Source organism: Anabrus simplex, chromosome 1, assembly GCF_040414725.1.
Source record: "Anabrus simplex isolate iqAnaSimp1 chromosome 1, ASM4041472v1, whole genome shotgun sequence".
Lineage (NCBI taxonomy): Eukaryota > Metazoa > Arthropoda > Insecta > Orthoptera > Tettigoniidae > Anabrus > Anabrus simplex.
In genome coordinates, this window is record NC_090265.1 from 707,668,556 (window position 1) to 707,689,945 (window position 21,390).

The 21,390-nt window shown below is 39.4% G+C and overlaps 1 protein-coding gene across 1 annotated transcript in view; it reads left to right on the top strand.

The window, feature by feature from the left end:
* LOC136857368 (transcriptional regulator ATRX) overlaps positions 1 to 21,390 on the top strand; it is a 605,506-nt gene that overhangs the window by 428,712 nt on the left and 155,404 nt on the right. The window contains exon 22 of the mRNA XM_068225161.1: positions 3,251 to 3,426. Within this exon, the coding sequence (XP_068081262.1) occupies positions 3,251 to 3,426 (176 nt within the window). The remainder of the gene's footprint in view (positions 1 to 3,250; positions 3,427 to 21,390) is intronic.

The following is a 21,390-nucleotide window of genomic DNA, read 5'->3' on the forward strand; positions in this document are numbered from 1 at the left end:
TATCTGAAACACCATGTGTCTAAAAAATTCAACTGAAGTTGATCCACAACATAGAGCATCTCATTTGTACTTCTACATCCAGACTTTTGAACGTATTTGTGTATTTGTATTATATATTGCTCACCTATTCTCACTCGTAATATTTCACTTTCATAGGCAACATTTTTAGCACCATAGCACTTCACCTAATTCAACCACACATCATAGTGTTAATTATATACACTGACTGACAGAGCAAATGCAACACCAAGAAGGAGTGGTCAGAACTTTATGCCAATTGCAGGGTAGACTGACGTCACTGAGGTATGCTCATGATGTGAAATGCGCCGCTGTGCTGCACACGTAGCGAACGATAAATGGGACACGGCGTTGGCGAATGGCCCACTTCGTACCGTGATTTCTCAGCCGACAGTCATTGTAGAACGTGTTGTCGTATGCCACAGGACACGTGTATAGCTAAGAATGCCAGGCCGCCGTCAACGGAGGCATTTCCAGCAGACAGACGACTTTACGAGGGGTATGGTGATCGGACTGAGAAGGGCAGGTTGGTCGTTTCGTCAAATCGCAGCCGATACCCATAGGGATGTGTCCACGGTGCAGCGCCTGTGGCGAAGATGGTTGGCGCAGGGACATGTGGCACGTGCAAGGGGTCCAGGCGCAGCCCGAGTGACGTCAGCACGCGAGGATCGGCGCATCCGCCGCCAAGCGGTGGCAGCCCCGCACGCCACGTCAGCCGCCATTCTTCAGCATGTGCAAGACACCCTGGCTGTTCCAATATCGACCAGAACAATTTCCCGTCGATTGGTTGAAGGAGGCCTGCACTCCCGGCGTCCGGTCAGAAGACTACCATTGACTCCACAGCATAGACGTGCACGCCTGGCATGGTGCCGGGCTAGAGCAACTTGGATGAGGGAATGGCGGAACGTCGTGTTCTCCGATGAGTCACGCTTCTGTTCTGTCAGTGATAGTCACCGCAGACGAGTGTGGCGTCGGCGTGGAAAAAGGTCAAATCCGGCAGTAACTGTGGAGCGCCCTACCGCTAGACAACGCGGCATCATGGTTTGGGGCGCTATTGCGTATGATTCCACGTCACCTCTAGTGCGTATTCAAGGCACGTTAAATGCCCACCGCTACGTGCAGCATGTGCTGCGGCCGGTGGCACTCCCGTACCTTCAGGGGCTGCCCAATGCTCTGTTTCAGCAGGATAATGCCCGCCCACACACTGCTCGCATCTCCCAACAGGCTCTACGAGGTGTACTGATGCTTCCGTGGCCAGCGTACTCTCCGGATCTCTCACCAATCGAACACGTGTGGGATCTCATTGGACGCCGTTTGCAAACTCTGCCCCAGCCTCGTACGGACGACCAACTGTGGCAAATGGTTGACAGAGAATGGAGAACCATCCCTCAGGACACCATCCGCACTCTTATTGACTCTGTACCTCGACGTGTTTCTGCGTGCATCGCCGCTCGCGGTGGTCCTACATCCTACTGAGTCAATGCCGTGCGCATTGTGTAACCTGCATATCGGTTTGAAATAAACATCAATTATTCGTCCGTGCCGTCTCTGTTTTTTCCCCAACTTTCATCCCTTTCGAACCACTCCTTCTTGGTGTTGCATTTGCTCTGTCAGTCAGTGTATTTGTGTCATACTGTTCTTACTGCTCATTAGGAACATGTTTTAGGATTTCGTCAAATATTGTGTATTGTTTAAATATGGCTGATGATGACTCTGAGTAGGGTTGAAACTAGTCCCATGTAATGTAAATACACGCAGTGTAAATAAAACTATGTATTGAATAGGTGGAAAACTTTTATGTTTATAATTTATATGTAATCTCAGCTCAATACAGACCAACAACGTGAAATTCATGAACCTCTCTTTTATCTCCTGAAACACTACACACACAATGTAAAATGTACTAATGTGTAAAGTGATACCATCTCTCTGTTGGATAGTTTTTAATGGGATATTCGATAGTACGTTTTCCCGCTTAACACTGGTGGTGGTTTTTTTTTTTTCCCGTCATCCCCCGAAGAAACGTACTAACAAGCTTCCACTGTACTCGCTTTCCATTGTTAATAAACAGTCAAAAGGATTGTTATTTAACCTAATAATACAGCGACAGGTTTGCCTATATTCAAATAATATTGTGTCCCTAAACTTTCACAGTCTCTTCCAATCTACTGTTATGTCTGTGGTGCCTCTTATTCGTTTCATTAGACTTGGCTAAATCTAGGGTTTCTTGGCCTTATTTCTGTTATTTGGCTCTTTCACTCATTCCACCATGTTATTCTTTTCTCATTAAATTTGCTGCTTGTTCTCTCATATATTTTTTTCAGCACTGCTTACAAAACTTGTCCTGAAATTATTCCATTCCTCTTTTACCTTTCTTATATCTATTATTGGTAGCTTGGCTCTGATCCCTTGGAATTGCTATTTAAAATAAAGATCATTCAGTTTCCAGTCCTTTAATCTCGATCTTTTTCTCTTGATTGTACTAATATTAGCTTTAATTGTGGTGGTGCTGGTTGATTTTTTTGAGAGGAAGTACAACTAGGTAACCATCCTCTCAGGTCTGCAATAAGGAGTCTCATTTTAACTTTGAAGGCAACACTTTATTTCTATCCTGTTGACTAGCTGGGTCTAAAACAATTATATTTCTTGTTGGGATTCACTCCCCTAAACTTTGAAGATCCCTCTTCATCACTAGGCAGTGGTGTCCTCTTCAAGTTAACCCTTGCCTGAAGAACTATTTCTCTGCCATAGGTGCTGTTAAGGTCTTCACCCTTAACCCTGGCAAGGGTGCTATGTTATATCCCGTGTGACTGAGTCCCTGCCTGAACTTAGCCATCCTACAATTCCAGCCTATTGAATTGGAGGATGCCCATCCCCACAACGTAGATGCGCCAGGCAAGAATTACTCGCGTGGAGGATAAGAAAGATGACCTTGACTCCCTTGAGTAGGATTAATAGATGTGTATGATGCTGCAACCATTGGAAGTGTACTGACAAAATTGTAATTTATATAGATTAGTCAATAGTAAGTGGCATTATATGTTCGCTGTATTTCATCACTGCTCTTCATTTTGTCTATTTGAATGATAAATTCCTAGTATACTAACTTTCTCCAGTGAGTAAAATCAAGTGTAGCAGTCACTGAAGCTTTTTTCTTTGTATGGCATAGGACCAGATTTATTTTTTACATTCTCCTCCTTTCTTATAACTTGTATCGGACGTTTGTTCACAGATCATTGCATGGTTCAGTTTGTGAAACCAAATCTTCTTGGAACTCGAAAAGAATTTCTGAACCGATTTGTAAATCCTATTACTAATGGACAGTTTGAAGATTCAACGTCCCATGATGTGAAAATAATGAAACGACGTGCGCACGTACTTCACAAGATGCTGGAAGGGAGTGTTCAGGTAAGTGTCCTTAAGGACTGAAAGAATTTGAATATTCCGAAAAATGAATCAAAAGTTGTCAGGTAGAAAATTTGTTAGATAAATGTCTAAATAAGTACATATCAATTTCTTTTTGAAGTAATTATTACACAAAGTTCATCTGAGCAATTCTAGGGCCCTAACATTAGCAAGTGGCATTATATTTTCACTGTATTTCATCACTGCTGTTCATTTTGTCTATTTGAAGGATAAATTCAAAGTCATATTCTTTGAAGATTAAAGTTTCCTTATACAGTGAATATTTTAAAATTATGAAATTTTATACATTTTATATGTATTTTATCTATACCATGAATAACTTGGCATATTAACCTTTTTGTTATTGTTCTGTATAACCTCCAACATTAACTTTATGTGGAATACATAAACTCTTTTGGCAAAGAAAAGGACAGTGAAATGGACAAAGATTGGAAGAAGAAAAATACTTTTAGATGTGCTACCTGGAATGTACAAGGTATCTCACACAAAGATGACCAGCTGGATGACATTCTCGCAAAAAAAAGAAATTTTTATTACAGCCATTTCAGAAACGAAAGCTTCAGGGATCAAAAGAGACAGTAAATTATTTACAGTTTTACCGTGGGGTTGACAGAGATACTAGAGCACAGGCAGGTGTACTGCTCATGGTACACAAAAGATTAAGATCAACAATTGATACCTACACTTTTTGGAATGAAAGGATTATCCAATTAAGACTAAACCTATCCAGGGGTTATCTTACAGTTATGGAGGTATACGCTCTAGTGGAGGGCAATTCAAAAGAAAGTGATGGGTTCTATAATGATCTGCAAGAGAGTTAATAAAATTAACAAACAAGATATGCTACTATTACTGGGAGACTTCAATGCCAGAGTTGGTAATGAGAAAATTCAGAATCACATTGGAATCCATGGAGAAACAACCCGTAATAACAATGGAACGAAATTAATAGATTTCACTGTCTTCAATCAGTTAAAGATCATGAACACAGTGTTCCCACACAAGGACAGCCACAAGTACACGTGGTCTGCATGAAATCAGAAATCTATTATAGATTATATAATTTGTAATGGTAAATTGGCAGATTGTCTTGAGTACAAGAGTCTATCGAGGCCCTGAATTGGAAACTGGTCACTATCTATTAGTAGCACCTATTTGTCTGAGGCCTAGATGGTATAAAAGAAACAAACAAATAACACAAGAAATTAAAACTTCTTACAAGGTTAACCTATTAAGAGACCCCATTATAAAATGGCTGTACCAGAACAGACTTAATAATCTTACATAGATGACACCAGTTAATGTAACCCATCCACAAAGCTGGCAGGCTTTGATCTGCCACGTTGAACCTGGAGTAGACTAAATCGCATGAGATGTGGAGTAGGTAGAACAGCATCTACTTTACACACCTGGGACTGGTCAGTTTCTCCATACTGTGATTGTGGGGAGGTTTGACAAACAATGAAACATGTAGTGCAGGAATGCCCACTCCGTGCTTTCACTGGCACCATGGAAGACCTCAACTCAGCAACACCCGAATCAGTGAAGTGGGTGGCGGGTTTGGACATTCACATTTAGTGAGATGTACATCACTCGCACTCACTGTGTATATATGAACTGTCAGAGTTGATAGGTGGATAGTGATGTAAATATATTGTGTTTTCTTCTTGTTCTTTCAAACTTTGTAAATTGCTTTCTTTGACCGTATAGATATGATAATTTGTATTTACTTTGTACTCATCTTTCACTGGTTGTGTAAATAGTTTATAGGTTGTCATTATTCATCATACACCAAATAAAAGTGACAGCATGGAAATGGAGTCTAATTTGTGTTCATTTTTAAAGCAGTCTGCTTTTGAGAGTTTGGGAGTTAAGAAAAAATGGCAGAGGAAAAAGAGTTTAAGAATCTGGGATGAAGAAATTGAAAAAGTTATTTCAGACAAAAGAAATGCTATAAAAAAATTGTTGTCAACTAGTAAATTAGAAGATAAAATAGAGTATCACCACAAGAGAGCAATAGCAAAAAGGGAAGTGTGGAAAAAGCACAGACAGAGTTGAGAAAAGATTGTTTCACCCCTGGAAACTGATACAAGACCACAGATCTATAAAATACTCAAGAAATTGAATAATGATGTAAAAGAAGACATACACATTAATGCAATACCTCTAACGGAGTGGCTCATTTATTTTCGGAACCTTTGGAGAGGTTCAAATATTGAGCCATTTCTTCTGTCAACATCTCTTAACAAGTCTTCGGAAACCATTACACTTGAAGAACTGGAGCTAGTACTCAGAAAACTTAGAAATGGAAAAGCATCTGGACAAGACTCAATAAATGCAGAACTATTCAAGAGCTCCAGTGACATCTTCAAGCAAAGATTTCTCAAATTCATCAATTTAATTTGGAATGGCAACAGACCACCAGAGAATTGGCAAAAAGCTATAGTTATTCCTCTTCATAAGAAGGGCAGTGTGAAAGATTGTGGAAATTACAAAGGGATAAGTATACTCAACTCAGGTTACAAAATTTACTCTAATATTGTCAAAGAAAAATTATTCAGGTATTATGAAAATGTGATTGGAAATGAACAACATGGATTTCGAAAGGGGTGCTCATGTGCTGATGCTTACTTTACCTTGAAAATCTTAGTAGAAAAATGCAGGGAATTTAACTTGGAAACTCATATAGTATTTGTTGATTTTAAGAAAGCCTTTGACCTAGTTAACAGGAACAGACTTCTTAATATCTTTGCAGAAGTTAATGTCCCACAACAGTAAATAGATAACATACAACATGTACAGTGACAACCTTATTGCAATAAAGTTAGGTAATCAACATATTGAATGGGAAGCAATCAGCAGAGGTGTGAGACAAGGTTGTGGACTTTCTCCTTTGTTGTTCATAATCTATATGAACAACATAATGCAGGAATGGAAGCATGAAAGGCATGGATCAATCCCAGTCAGCAGATATCTCACACATCTAGATGCCATACTATTTGCTGATGATGTTGCATTGGTAGCATCATCAGTTGATGATCTTCAGTGGTCAGTATTTAATCTCCAGAAAGTCTCTTCAAAATTCAACATGATCATTTCACCACAAAAGAGCAAAATAATGGCCTTTAAGGGGAAGGCCCCTAACCCCAGTAAAATCTGTTTAGATAATAAAATTTTGGAAAGAGTAACGAATTCAATTATCTGGGATACAATTTATCTTACCAAGGGGAAATTGATATCTCTGCAAAAATAACCTAATTTACCAGAACAATAGGAATCATAAATCGTATCATGAAGCCATCTCTTGTCCAGAAACACACTCGCTTACGTCTTTATAACACTTTAGCCAGACCAAACCTTTGCTATGGCAGTGAGGCATGGACAATAAGAACTCAAGACATTTCCAGAATTACAGCACGTGAAATGACGTTCATGCTCAGAACAGCAGGCTATACAAAATGGGATCGTATAAGAAATGAAGATGTGCTTAAGGGACTGAATGTGAAACCAGTAATCAATTGCATCTATGATTACCAAGAAAACTGGAAACTTCACGTTCAAAGGATGGAATCTGAAAGACTACCAAAGGAGATCCTACGCTATCAACCAAGAGGACAGAGATCTATAGGACGTCCAACGAAGTGATGGAAAGAAATGCAAGACCGTAACGGGCCACATGGCCCAATACTTGGAAGGATGATGACGACGACATAACCTCTCCTGCCCAAATGCCAACCTTACTTTCCCGGGATGAACAAACCTGTTCCCACAGACAAGGCCCTTTCGACCGAGTAACGGCGGTATAACTGTTACATCAATTACGGAGGAAATGCTGTCATTTCAGCTAGTCCATTAGCTGAGAGGTGGCAGCCCCATCAATGGTCTTACTTCCTTCAGGCTAGCAAGCTGTCGGAAGGACATTTGATTGCTTTCAAGTCTTGCAAAAAGAAAAAATGCAAGACCGTAACGCGACACATGGCCCAATACTTGGAAGGAAGATGATGATGATGGATAAATTCCTAGTACACTAACTTTCTCCAGTGAGTAAAATTGAGTGTAGCAGTTTCTGAAGCTTTTGTCTTTGTATGGCATAGGAGCAGAGATTAATTTTGAAACTGTATAAAAACATGACAGCTGTTGCTGAATAAGATAAAGTTGAGGCAAAGATCTGACCAGGAGTGAGGCAGGATTGCTGACTCTTACCCCTCTCGTTCATCCTGTATGAAGGAATCTGCTTAAGCTAACAGGTGTGGTGTCGAGGTTAATGGAGTGGAATTTACTATTGTACAATTTGATGAGTGATAACATTGCTGTTATTACAGAAGAGAATCGTGGTCTGCAGAGGGAACTTTTTTAATGGTGTTTCATTTGTTGTATTTCTGCAGCCCATGTTCTCTTGATATCACCACGCATGTGACTGACAGGGGAGGCAGAACACCAATTTCTTCAAGTTGTCCAAAGTCCAGAATGTGATTGATATCTCGGGTGATTCAGATGACTGTAATATCTGTTCTTGTTCTGGTGTTAACCCCTCAGTAATGTGGAACATACAGTGTAATTATTTTCAAGCATTTACAGTAGAGACTCAAAATTTATTTTACGTACATTGACTTCATTTTTTATTTTTTTTTCCCCTTATACTAATGGAGAAAAGACCTGTCATGTTTTAGACAGTACTAGAGTGACATTCTTGTATTTGCATGGGTTGTTTCACGATGCGACGCAGGGAAAGGAACTTCCAAGAAGAATTCCTCCTGTGTGCGCTCATATCTATCGAAAGCGTGCCTCATCATTTGGACAGCTGATCGTCAAAATTTATCTTACAGTTGTGTGTGAAGCGTTGGTCCAGCTGAACGCAACTAATGGATCATGTGTTAGCTCTTAGCTAGGTAATGAAATGGCGTATGGCTTTTAGCGCCGGAATGTGTCAGAGGACTTAGGCTCTCCAAGAAAAGGTCTGTTGATTTAACCGCCCGTAGGTGACTTGCGCGTAGTGATGAACATTAAATGGTGATGAAGACAGTACATACACCCAGTCCCTGTGCTAGCAAAACTAACCAATTATGGTTAAAATTCCCAACCCTGCCAAGAATCGAACTCGGGGCCCCTGTGACCAAAGGGCAGCACGCTAACCATTTAGCCATGAAACCGAACACACTCTTGGTTGAAGGTGCCGAAAGGAAAGAACAAAGGACGGCATTAATTTATTTAGAAATTTGAATGGAGAATTATTGTCTAATTTTTTTCAACCGTTGTTACGCCCTCAAGATAAATTCAAAGTGTATTTTTGAATGAGCATTGTGAAATTTCAAATGCTAATTCAATGGTATTGCTATATAACTTATGGCATTTATCATACAGAAAAGTGTACTTTTCAAATAAATGAATAACTTTTTTCACAGTCCATTTTCAACACTGCAAACGCTATGTCTGGTATGGATCCAACGCGATTGCGAAACTCCAAACGTTACCGAAATAAAATTCTGGCGGGAGAAGTGGAAGAAATATTCTCGCCAAGCAACTTCCTCTTCTTCGGCGCGGCGCGTTTCCTCTCCAGTAGTTGTAAGTGTAAGCCATTACATCTATCACGCAGTGAAAGAATATTTTTCTGCCTTTGCGCCGCACTCCCTTCTGCTAGGTGTGAGCGGGCCTTAAGTGTAATCGTTGCCTCAGAAGCTTTGAGCAGAAGAACTGGATACAATAGTTCAAAGATTCGTTTAGCACAAATCCTAGGTAAAAAGGACCATTAGTTCATGAGAAGGATGGCACGTATTTTGGCATATGTCATCGTTTATTGGTCTCTTGCACCATGCAATCTAATTCCTTATGCTCTATGTCCACTCTCACTTTGCTTAGTAGGACTAAACTTCATCTTAGTAGTTCAGTCTGGCGTAGTGCTATTTTATCATTGATTTATTCAAACTTAAATACTTCACTTTCATTCAGATTGTGCCAACCCATACTTCCATGCCGCGCAATACTATATCTCAAAGTGACAGCAAAGCAAGTACAAAGGTCGATCAAATATAAATGGGATTTTTGCTCCTGAACATCAACAGTTGGTAGAACTCGCCCCGCGCTTCTGCTATGCTTAGGCGGGATCGTTAGGAGTGGGGAGAGCATCGTGTTAGATATCTCCCGCCGTTTCGTCAGTAACGCTCACGATGTCGGAGCAATGGGTGCACCCCTCCACTGCGCAACACATAATTATAAAATTTCTTGCTCATGAAGGAATTACGGCGGCGGAAATTTCCCAGAGATTGACTGCACAGTTCGTTGATCAAACACTGTCAAGGACGTGTGTGTTTGCCTGGCATAAAAAGTTCAAGGAAGGATGAGAACGTGTGGAAAATCAGCAACACGATCACCATTCTCGGACTAACATTACAGACAAAAACATTTGTGCGGTTAAAGACATTATTGACGATCGACAGTCAAGAGTATCAGAAATTACAGAACAAGTCTGAATCAGTTATGGGAGCTGTCACAAATGGCCTACAGTTCCGTAAAATGTTCCAGATGGGTCCCTTCCCTTTTGACCGAAAATCACCTCAAGGCTACAAGAAATGCACTGGACTACACTTGATCATCCTCCTTACAGCCCGGACTTATCGCCCTGCAATTTCCATTTGTTCAGGGCGCTTAAAGAAGCTCTAGGAGGGCAACGATTTGAAGATGACTACAGTGTGGAAGACTTTGTGCGCAACTGCCTGGTGACATAACCCTGTTCTTTTTATGATCAAAAAGCTGCCCATACACTGGGACAAATGTCTTTCCAAAGCAGGAAACTATGTGGGAAAACAAACTGTAATTGCCTAGTATTTTTCAGTAAATGAATTTAAATAAAAAACAAAATCCTGTTTATTTATTCACCCCCCCCCCCCCTCGTAACTAAGAGTCATAAGAGGTTTCAAGGCGATGAAAGAATTATAGAAATTCTTGAATAAAGATGAAATGTATACCAGCTGAAAGGCTACGGATCATATCTATATCAGGCTATCTATATCATCTTCTTCAACTGCTTTTCCCATACTTGTGGGGTCCTGGGTGCGAACTGGGTCGTACATGTGAGTTTGGCCCTTTTTTACGGCTGGATGCCCTTCCTGATGCCAACCCTATCTGGAGGGATGTAATCACTATTATATGTTTCTGTGGTGGTTGGTAGTGTGGTATGTTGTCTGAATATGAAGCGGAAAGTTTTGGGACAAACACAAATACCCAGCCTCGAGCCAGAAGAATTAATCAGACGCTATTAATATCCCCGACATGGCCAGGAATCGAACCCGGGACCCTCTGAACCGAAGGCCTCAACGCTGACCATTCGGACAAGGAGTCAGACAGGCTATTTATATATACTTGAAATTTTAAAAATACTTGAAAACTCAAAAATAGTTCATTGCAGGTGCACTAGAAAGATATTTGCTTTACATCGCACCGACACAGATAGGTCTTACAGCAATGATGGGATAGGAAAACTTAGGAATGGGAAGAAAGCAGCCGTGACCTTAATTAAGGTACAGCCCCGGCATTTGCCTGGTGTGAAAATGGGAAAAAACGGAAAACCATCTTCAGGGCTGCCGACAGTGGGGTACGAACCCAGATGCACTAGAAAGCATTAGATACTTAAGCTATGTGTGCTCTTGTGGCAATAGCAGAAACTTTCGAGAAATTTGGCTTGGGAAATTAAAAAACTCACTGAATCATGTCAACATGTCTATCAATGGAAGAATTGTCATTTATAATATTAGTCTTCATAAGGATATATTGTGTAGTGAAATGCACATCTGTTAGAATGCAGCAGAAATTTAAGTCGGCATGCTCTCAAGCAGAAAGAGATCATACTGTTTCATTCTCTATAGAAAGAAAAAAAGAAACATTGATTTGAGCTGATTCATACATACAGTTGAAGGAAGGAAGGAAGGAAGGGAGGAAGGAAGGAAGAGAATTTCGAAGATATACCATTTCCATCTTGACAACTTTAAAACTTTACACTCTAGAACAAATTGAGGTTAGGCCTATAGTAGTCTATACCACTCATGTAGGTCGGCAGCTTGTAGTCAATTAAGGCATCAAATCTAAATGGTCTGACACCTTGGTTAGCCAGTTTGAGTCCCATTGTTGGGGGAAGAAAAATCACTCTTGGAATGCTGGCCGGCAGGGTAAGGCAGGTATACAAGGTGGTATACAATTTCTAAATCACTAGATCGTGTGCCGAAAGCCTGGATTCAATACCAAACCTAACCACATTGTTTGTGTGGAGTGAGGTCCTTGAACACTCCTGGTACTAAAAGCCATACGATAGGTAAATAAATAAATAAATAAATAAAAGCTTAGCAAACACTTTATGTACTGTACTAGCTGTTGTACCTGTCATTGATTGGTTGTGAAATGTTAATTTATTAAAATGAAGGTTACTACATGTAATTGATGGGTTAGTTTTTGTGCAGTCTCAGTAATGTTACACAGTGGAGATGATTGACAGCAGAAGATGCAGAGCACATTTTGGCAAGCATTAGTCGGTCAACTTTTATGTTACTTTATCAGTTCAGGGGCTTTGCACCTTATAGGTCATCACACTTTTCAAAATCAAATCAAAATCTCTTTATTTGCAAATGAGGTGTCTACCTCGGTGGCAAATGGTACACTAAAATACATTATTGTCAAGCACTAAATATTAAATTAACAAGAGAAGAAAATTTTCCTATAATACACTATTATACAATTTACGCTAACAATGTTTTCTATTAAACGCACAGCTCATCCTTAATAAATTTATATTGTTTACAAAATTCTACTTATAATATCTCCTGTACTACTTAAGAAATATAGTCAACTGATATACAGTATGTGGAATTACTTCAAATGATACTATACAACTGGTATAAGATTAATATTTACATTGCATTTATTTACTTATTTACCTTTTTTTTTTTTTTTTTTTTTTTACCCGTTCTGGAACCTAAGTAGCATAACGAACTGCTGCGTCTTAACCAGAGCCCCTTTTGCTACCACTTTTCAGAGTTCCTGAAGGGCCTTCACAGCTACGGTAGCGGTCCCAGGGCCCTCGAAGTCCCCACTGTACTTCACCCCTACAGGCAGTCCCCTACTTTGGCTGTCCAAACTCCGTAGACCAGGGGATGGAATTAATTTATTCACACACATTTTTTTTAATTTACAATAACCTGCACTGGTCGAATGCCCTCTAACACTTCATTTATTTTCTCTGTTGCTGTTTATTCTCTTCTTGAATATCTGTACAGACTTTGGAAAAGGATCAAACACTACCTCTGGTAAACTGTTCCACTCCTTCACACCCTTCCCAATGAATGAAAATTTACCCCAATCGCTTCTGCTAAAATTCCTTCTAATTTTATATTTGTGGTCAGACCTGCCGATATAATTATTTTCCAATTGAAGCCTCTCACGGATATCTCCCCATGCTTCTTCTCTTGTATAGGCTCTATATAATCCTGTAAGTCTAGTTTACTCCCTTCTCTTACTTAAAGTTTCCCACCCAAGTTCCTCTAACATTTCTGATACACTACTCTTTCTCCTGAAATCCCCTGTTACAAATCTTGCTGCTTTCCTCTGCACACTATCTATTTCTTTTATTAGGTATTCTTGGTGAGGATCCCAAACACTGTTTGCATATTCCAATAATGGACGAACCATACTCAAGTAACTTTTTTCTTTTAATTCTTTGTTGCATCCTTTAAGTAGCCTCATTATGACATGTAACGATCTGTATGCTTTCCCAACAATGTCATCAACATGACCCTTCCAGTGCAAATTACTTTCAAATCTCACACCTAAGTATTTGCACTTGCCATCTTTTGGGATAACTGCCTCATCCAAAGTATATTCAAATTCAGTTTTAAAGCTCCTGTTTGTAAAAGTTGTAACAGTTGATTTGCCTCCATTAACCTTCATATTATTTTCTTCAACCCGTTGTTGGATACTTTCAAGGTCCCTTTGTAATTCTGAACAATCCTCAGTGTTGTTTATTTCCCTATAAACAATTATGTCATCTGCATACAATCTTATTTTTGATGTTATATTGTTCCCTAAATCATTTGCGTATATTAAGAAAAGTAACGGACCGATTACACTACCTTGTGCAATTCCCTTCCAAACTTTCTCTTCCTAAGATACATTATTTCCTACTTTCACTTTCTGAACCCTTGAATTTAGAAATGTTTTTATCCAACGTGTAACCCTTACGTCCAATCCTATTCCCTCCATTTTCTTTAATAATATTCCACGTTCCACTCTATCAAAGGCTTTGGAAAGATCTATGGCTATGCAATCTAACTGACCTCCTGAATCCAATTGATTGATATGTCCTGCTGAAATCCCACCAGTTGTGCTTCACAAGAAAATTTCTTTCTAAATCCATACTGGCTCCTCATGAACCAATTTTTATCATCACATATCCCTCTGATGTACTTCGATATTAAAATCTCCAGTATTTTACAAACTATACTGGTCAGGCTGATTGGTCTGTAGTTCTATGGTTTCCTTTTATCACCCTTTCCTTTATAAATTGGTATTATTATAGATTCCTTCCATTCCTTTGGTATTACACTATTATTTATGACATAGTCAAAGAGAAATTTTAAATAAGGCATTATGTACCACCCCATTGTCTTTAATACCTCCCCAGTAATTTGATCACTTCCTGCTGCTTTTCCTTGCTGAAGCAGTTGGATTTCTCTGAGAATATCTTCATTTGTGAATGAGAACCTTCTTGTTTCCCTCTGTGTCTCTCCCTCTCTATCTTCTGTTTCGGTTTCCAACTCTTGACAATCATCTACTGAATCTCTGAATTCCCTACTAAATAGGTTTGCTTTCTCAGTATCTGATAAATAGTGTTCACCCCCTTCTCCCACCATTGTAGGAATTTGGATTCCTTTTCCTTTTTTATTCCTGATATATGAATACAGCTTTTTCCATTTCCCTTTGTGGTCATTACCCTCTTGAAGTATGCCATTCATATAATTCTCTTTTGCTTCCTTTTTCACTCTATTCAGTTCCCTCATTAGCTTTTTTCTAGTTTCTCTACTCTCCCTACCCTCTTTGATTTTCCTGTTTACTATTCTACATTTTCTTTTTAATTTTCTTATTTCCCTTGTATAATAAACAGGGTCTGAGGTCATTTTACCCTTCTTAACAGGTGCAAATCTCTTCTCTCCTTCCCAAATGATTCCTTTAAATTTAGCCCAAAGTGTATCCACGTTACTCCCTTCACTTATCCAACAACTGAATTGTGATTTAAGGTAAGTCCCAAATTCATCAACTTTAGTTTTTCTGTACAATTTCTTGTCTTGTGTAACCCTCGTATTAAGCCTTTTTGGTACGAGTCCTACATCCATTATTACAACCTTATGGTCTCCTATTCCTTCAATTACCTCAGTTTTATCAACAATTTCCCATGGTTTAACCAAGAATACATCTAGTAAGTTATTGAGACGAGTCGGTTCTTGTACTACTTGTGTAAATCCTCCCTCCCAAATTAACTTATTTGCCCGTTTCTGTTCATGGGCTTCACTTGCAGCTCCATTCCATTCAACTTCAGGCAAATTTAGATCTCCCCCAATTATTACCATATCATTATTATTATTTTTATGAGTATAATCTATTATTTTCTCAAAGATTTCCATGTCTCTTTCCTCTCTTCCAGGCCTGTATGTTCCTATAATTCCCACCTCCTTCATATTATCACAAACTAATTTTATCCCTAATATTTCATCCCTTTCATCGGTAAACCATTTATGTGAACAGTAAGTTTCCTTCACCAGAATAAACACCCCTCCTCCCTTTTTGTTTCCTCGGTCTCTACGATAGACTGTGTACCCTTCTGGAAATACTTCTCTATTACCCACCCCTTCTTTCAACCACGATTCCACTCCTATCACCACATCAGTCTCATAAGATTCCAACAATGTACCGAATTTTAATTGTTTTTCTACTACACTTTGACAGTTTACCAAGAGCAATCTCAGACCCCCTTCCTCCCTAAAACTTGACTGTTGCAATTGGGTAACTTGAAATTCCTTACTATCCTGAGTTTTTTTTTCTAGTTGACTGAGCCAGCTTGAAGTACAGCTGGCTCTTTCTACTAGTTTTCCTGGTCAGTATTATAACTCAAGGGAGTTGCCTGTTTTACAGTACATATCATAAGATTAATAAAATCTAGAACAATATTTGCTATCTTTTGTTTACCTGAATTGTTTAGATGGAGGCCATGTTTTGTATAAAAGTATTTCTCAAAACTGCTGCATTCAATAACCTGAGTATTCCGAAAATGTTTACAAATGTTTACAAATGTTAACAATATCTGTATTGACTTTGTCCACTTCAATGTTCACACACGAGTCTCTACTCAAATCATGCCTGTGGGGCACGTTCACTACAAAGACGTTAGTGTGGGTCAGCTTCCCTAGTGTATGTTTAAGTTGTGATCTTACATTCTTGGCGTCGTCGTGAGCTACGCCGTTCGTCCCACCGATGATAAGCACTGCATCACCGCTCCCAAAGTTCCTAGTTGCTGCTTCTACGTTTTCCAGAACACTGCTGATAGAAGCTCCTCAGTTGTAATCGTGCAAGCGAAGAGGAAGGTTGTTGAGTGAGTGAGTGCTGACATGGGGATTTCAATAGAATTGTACCGGGCGACAATAGGTCGTTGGCACGGTAGAGTCAGGAATACGAGGCGCAATATGAGTGGCAGAACCGGACAGCAGGTGAGTTTGGTTTCAATTTTGATGGCTGCATCAGTGATGGCAGTGTTGTTGGTTATTGGAAGGGTCGAGATGAACCCTGGACCTGATCATGAGAATGTGGTTGGTTGGGAAGACATGGAGAAGATAAGGGAATTTAGTAAGGCCCAAACTGAACAAATGAGAGAGCTATTACGAGAGCAATCTAGTGATATATGAGAAATGGTGAAAGAGGAGATAGGAAAAGTGACTGAAAGGGCAGTCCAAAATAATAAAGAAATATCAAGTTTGAGGGATAAGGTGAGGAGAATGGAGGATGAGATAAAAGAGTTGAGATGGCAGGAGAAAAAAAGACAAGAGGAAACCCGAAAGAAAAATATTTTTATATGTGGGCTACCAGAGAACACTAAAGAAGACCTGGTATTCAAAGTGCTGGAGCTAATTAACGAGAAGATGAAGATTAGCTGTAGAGAAGCCGATATAGAAGAATTACAGAGAATGGGGAAAACAAAAGGCAAGAGACCAGTGAGAGTGAGATTTGTATCAAACTTATTAGTGAGAAAGATTCTGCATAGTACAAGTCGGTTGAAAGGTGAGAAAATATGGGTCAAACAAGAAATGGAAAAAGAAGCCTTCAGGAACCAGAAAATGCTACAGTTTCACCTAGGGAAAGCTAGACGTGAAAGATTAAGGGCCTACATAAGGCGCAGCAAATTAGTGGTGGGGGACAGTAACTGGACGAGGACCTGGGGAGTAGAGCAGTTAAAGAATATGTACAATACAGCGAGTACATTGGCCGAGGAGGAAGGTGAACGTACGAGGCAGCTGAGACCAGCAGAGTGCGGAGCAGAGAGGGACAACCAGCCAGTGATGCAACAAGGACAGAGAGAGGAAGTAACAGATGCTGAATCAACGATTAGCGAAGGCAGTCCAGGCGACCTTCAGAGGCAGCTGAGTGCAGACTCTCTGAAAGAAGCAACACCGAAACGCAGACGTGTGAGTATCAAGGACTTCTTGCTCAGAAAAGGTAATGTAAATGAGGGTAGACTTAATAGAGAGGGTGTTAACACGCTAGATGAGAACCCTGAAGATCTAGGTGTAACAAGGATTACGAGGTCCAAGAAGATCAGCCAGAGTGAGGGGCAAGGGAGAAAGACATAACTAGAGATAAGAGTAGGGTGTATCAATATTGAAGGCCTTAGGAGTAAGTTACAGAATGAAGCTTTTAAAGAGTTATTACATAGCTTGCATATTCTCGCATGTGTGGAAACATGGATTCCACCGAAAACTATTATAGAAATATGAGAGTTCACAGTCTATTATAAGTCAAAAGAGAGACGAACCGAAAGGGGCAGATACCCGGGTGGGATAATGGTGATGGTTAGGGAGGATTTGCAAGCTAGAATAATTCAGATAGAATCAGAAATGGAAGAAATGATGTGGGTAAGAATAAAGATGTATGATGAAAATGAGACAGACTTATGTATTGGTTTTGTCTACAACCCTCCTGAAACCTCGCCATTTGCGAAAAGGGTTTTCTTTGATGAGTTGGCATCAGAAATCAATAGAGTACAAAATATTTTTGAAGATGCAGGCATTCTTATAATGGGGGATTTCAATGCGAGGGTTGCAGACCAGAAGCCGGTATACGACAAGGAGACAGAAGCTGTTTATGTAAAAAAGAGAGTGAGCCAGGATAAGGGTTGCAATAAAAATGGAGAAAAGTTGTTAGAGCTATGTGGTACGATAGAATTATATATTTTGAATGGATGGTGGCATGGCGACGAATTAGGGAACCTGACATACATTATGGAAACAGGGGGTAGTAGCATAGACTTGGCGTTATGCTCTAGGAGTGCGTTGCCTGTGATTAAAAGTATGGAGGTTAAGGAATGGGGTGAGTCACACCATCTCCCAATTATTGTCAGAATAAAAGTTGGAGAGGGTAAGACACCAACAAGCAATATGATAAAATACAAAGAAACGATTGTCACAAAATATAGGTGGAGAGAGGAGCTAAAAAACGAGTTTATGAATTATTATGATGGAGAAATAGGACAGATAGTGAAAGCTGGAATAGATTCAATGATCGAGAGTAACCAAACGAATACAGCAGTTAAAATAATTGAAAATTCTGTAAAGATGGCAGGGGAGAAGATGAAGATAAAGGAGGGGCAGAATATAATAGGAAAAGGCTGGTACAATGACGAATGCAGGCATAAAAAGTATGAAGTGATGAAAGCATTGAAGGAGTTTCGGAAGCATGGGGAAGAAAACCATAGGATGGGATTTTGTAACGTGAGAAGAGAATATAGGGAATTACTGTATGCAACCAAGTCTGAATGGCAGGAGCAGAGAGTTGTCGAATTAAATAGCAATGCAAAACAGAATGATAGTAGAAAAGTATGGAGTACAATTAAGGGGATTTGTGGAATACGGAAGCTGCCGCGGCAGACGGTAATAAGTCAGGCTATCTGGGTGGAGCACTATAAGAATCTTTTAGAGACTGAAGATAGGTGGAGACCGAGAGTAAACGATACCGGTATATCGGTAGGGCTAAGATAAGGAAATATCGAAAGAAGAAATAAAAGAGATACTAGGGAAAGCCAGGAAAGGCAAATCTGGAGCGATTTCGGGTATCACCAACGAATTTTGGAAGCAGCTGGCACAAAATAAGGATATCCTAGAAAGTATGGCGAAACTATTTAACAAAATATTTGAAGGAGGTGAGTTCCCAAAATCTTGGCAAGAGGGAGTGATCTGCCCAATCTATAAGAAGAAGGGAGATAAAAATAACCCTAACAACTACAGGGGTATAACGTTGCTAGATACATTAAGTAAAATATATACAGGTGTGTTAGCAAAAAGGATAATGAAGTGGGCAGAGGGGGAATCGATTCTGGAGAGGCTGCAAGCAGGTTTTAGAGAAAGGATGAGGACAACAGATAATATTTTTGTAGTGAAAACAATAATAGATAGGTATGTAAAAAAGAAAGGAGGAAAAGTATACATGACTACTATTGACTTGGAGAAAGCATTTGATTCTGTGAGCAGAGGGGCGGTCGTGGCCAAGATGAGAGGGATAGGGGTGTCCCAGAAGATGATAACAGCGGTTGAAAATATATATGCAGAAGTAAGGTGCGCAATAAAAACAAAAGAGGGCGTAGTATTTGGAGAAATATTTTCCAATGTAGGATTAAAACAAGGTTGTAAATTGTCACCAGTACTGTTTCTACTTTTTATAAATGATATCTTTCAATCGAAAGGCTTCGAGGCAGGGGTTTATTCAAGTCTTGAGAACCGGGATATTCCGGGCCTCATTTTTGCTGACGACATCCTTCTGCTCACTTTGACACCCAATAGTATGCAAGGTAGTATAAATGTAGTGGTAAATTACTGTCAAGAATGGAACTTAAAAATCAATGTACAGAAAACCAAGGTAATGGTGTGTAAAAAAGGACACAAATTATCAAAGAATGAAAAATGGTGGATGGGCGAAACAAGGTTAGAAGTTGTCAATAAAGTAGAATACTTGGGTATGATTTTAAGTGGAAACGGAAAGTGGTCAGAGCAAATAAAAAGATCAAAGCTGAAAGGCATGAGTGCACTGTCAGCCATTAGCATACTAGAGAAGAAGATGCCCAACACAGACTACAGAGTGCATAAAAATGTTTTTAATGCAGTAGTTAAATCTAGAGTGTTGTACGGAGCGGAAATTTGGGGAGTTGATGAAAGGGTTGACTCACTTGATACAATTACGAGTAGATTTGGGAAAATAATTATGGGTCTACCCAGCTGTACAGCTAATTGTGGAGTGAGAATGATGTGCAAAGATATAAGTCTACGAGTGGACATTATTAAAAGGATAATAAAGTATTGGTTGAGAATGAAGGTGCGAGAAGGGGGCGAAATTTTACAGATAGCATATCAGCACCAAATGAAACATCAGAACCAAGGATACTGGGTGGATGGGGTACGGAATATTTTAGAAACGATTGGAATGGGATGTTACTGGGAAAAAGAATGTATTGAGAAGTTGAAAATATGTAAAAAAAAAAGTTCTAAGAATTAAGGATATTGAAAAACAAGACATTGATGCACAATGTAGAAGTAAGAGGTCACTAGAAGAATTTTGTAATATATATGGGAGAATGAGAATAAATGTAGAGTTTATAACAAAAAAGAGAATGAGGGGTATAATATGGTGGTTAATGGGGATACATAAAAATAAAGCATATAGAAGGAACAGGGATGAAAATAAATGTCTAATATGCTCTGAAGAGATGGGATGGGCACACCTTATAAAAGATTGCCCTATGACAAAGGCAATTCGAGAAAAATTCATAGACGATGAGGATGTAAAGAAAATTGAGAACGAAAATCAGTTGTATACAATTGTAAAGTTATTGAACAGAGAATGGATGCACCCGGATAGAATTGCAAAATTATTTAACATTATTAGGGGAAGGTGGAGCAGGAAATTGAAGGAAGGAAAGGATGTGATACATGTCAGCCAGGAACCGAATTGTGCCTAAGGTAACCTAGACAATATAACTCCGTTGAAGTCTAGAGCCACTAGGTACATAGGGTTAAGGGATAGTATGGAACTACCTCGTTACAGTAGTTCTACTAGTTTTATGTATTGTCGAGTAATAATTTCTGTTTTCTCTTTTTTTTTCTTAACAGCCTGCAAAGGCAATATTAGCTTTGATAATCTGAAAAGATATCACTATAAATAGATGTTTTGGTGTTTCTTTCTGCCATAATACTATATATGAATGGAAGTCCAACATTCAGTTTATAGTATTCTTTCTCTGTTCAATTTCTATGCACCTGTCTTATACGAACATTTATCGCATGTACCATTTATTAACAATATTCACAATAGTTATTTAAGTTACCCCTTCTAATTTTGTATACGGCATGTATCACAAATTATGAAATTATGGAACGATTACAATAAATAATACCCTCTCCCTAATCTATGATTTTGAGATAAAGGGAGACGGGTATCTTGAATCTTGATAGAAGCTCCTGGATATATTTCTCCGGTTGCTGCTATATTCTCGTTGTTAATCACTCCCGCAATTCCCCTTCCTTGGCTATCACCAAACACAGCTACCTTCGCTGATTTAGGCCTAATTGGGTCTTGAATCTGAATTCTAGGCCGAAATTTTAAACTCGGCATGGCAACGGCAGTGGATCGCGATGATTTGGTTTCACGCGCGCG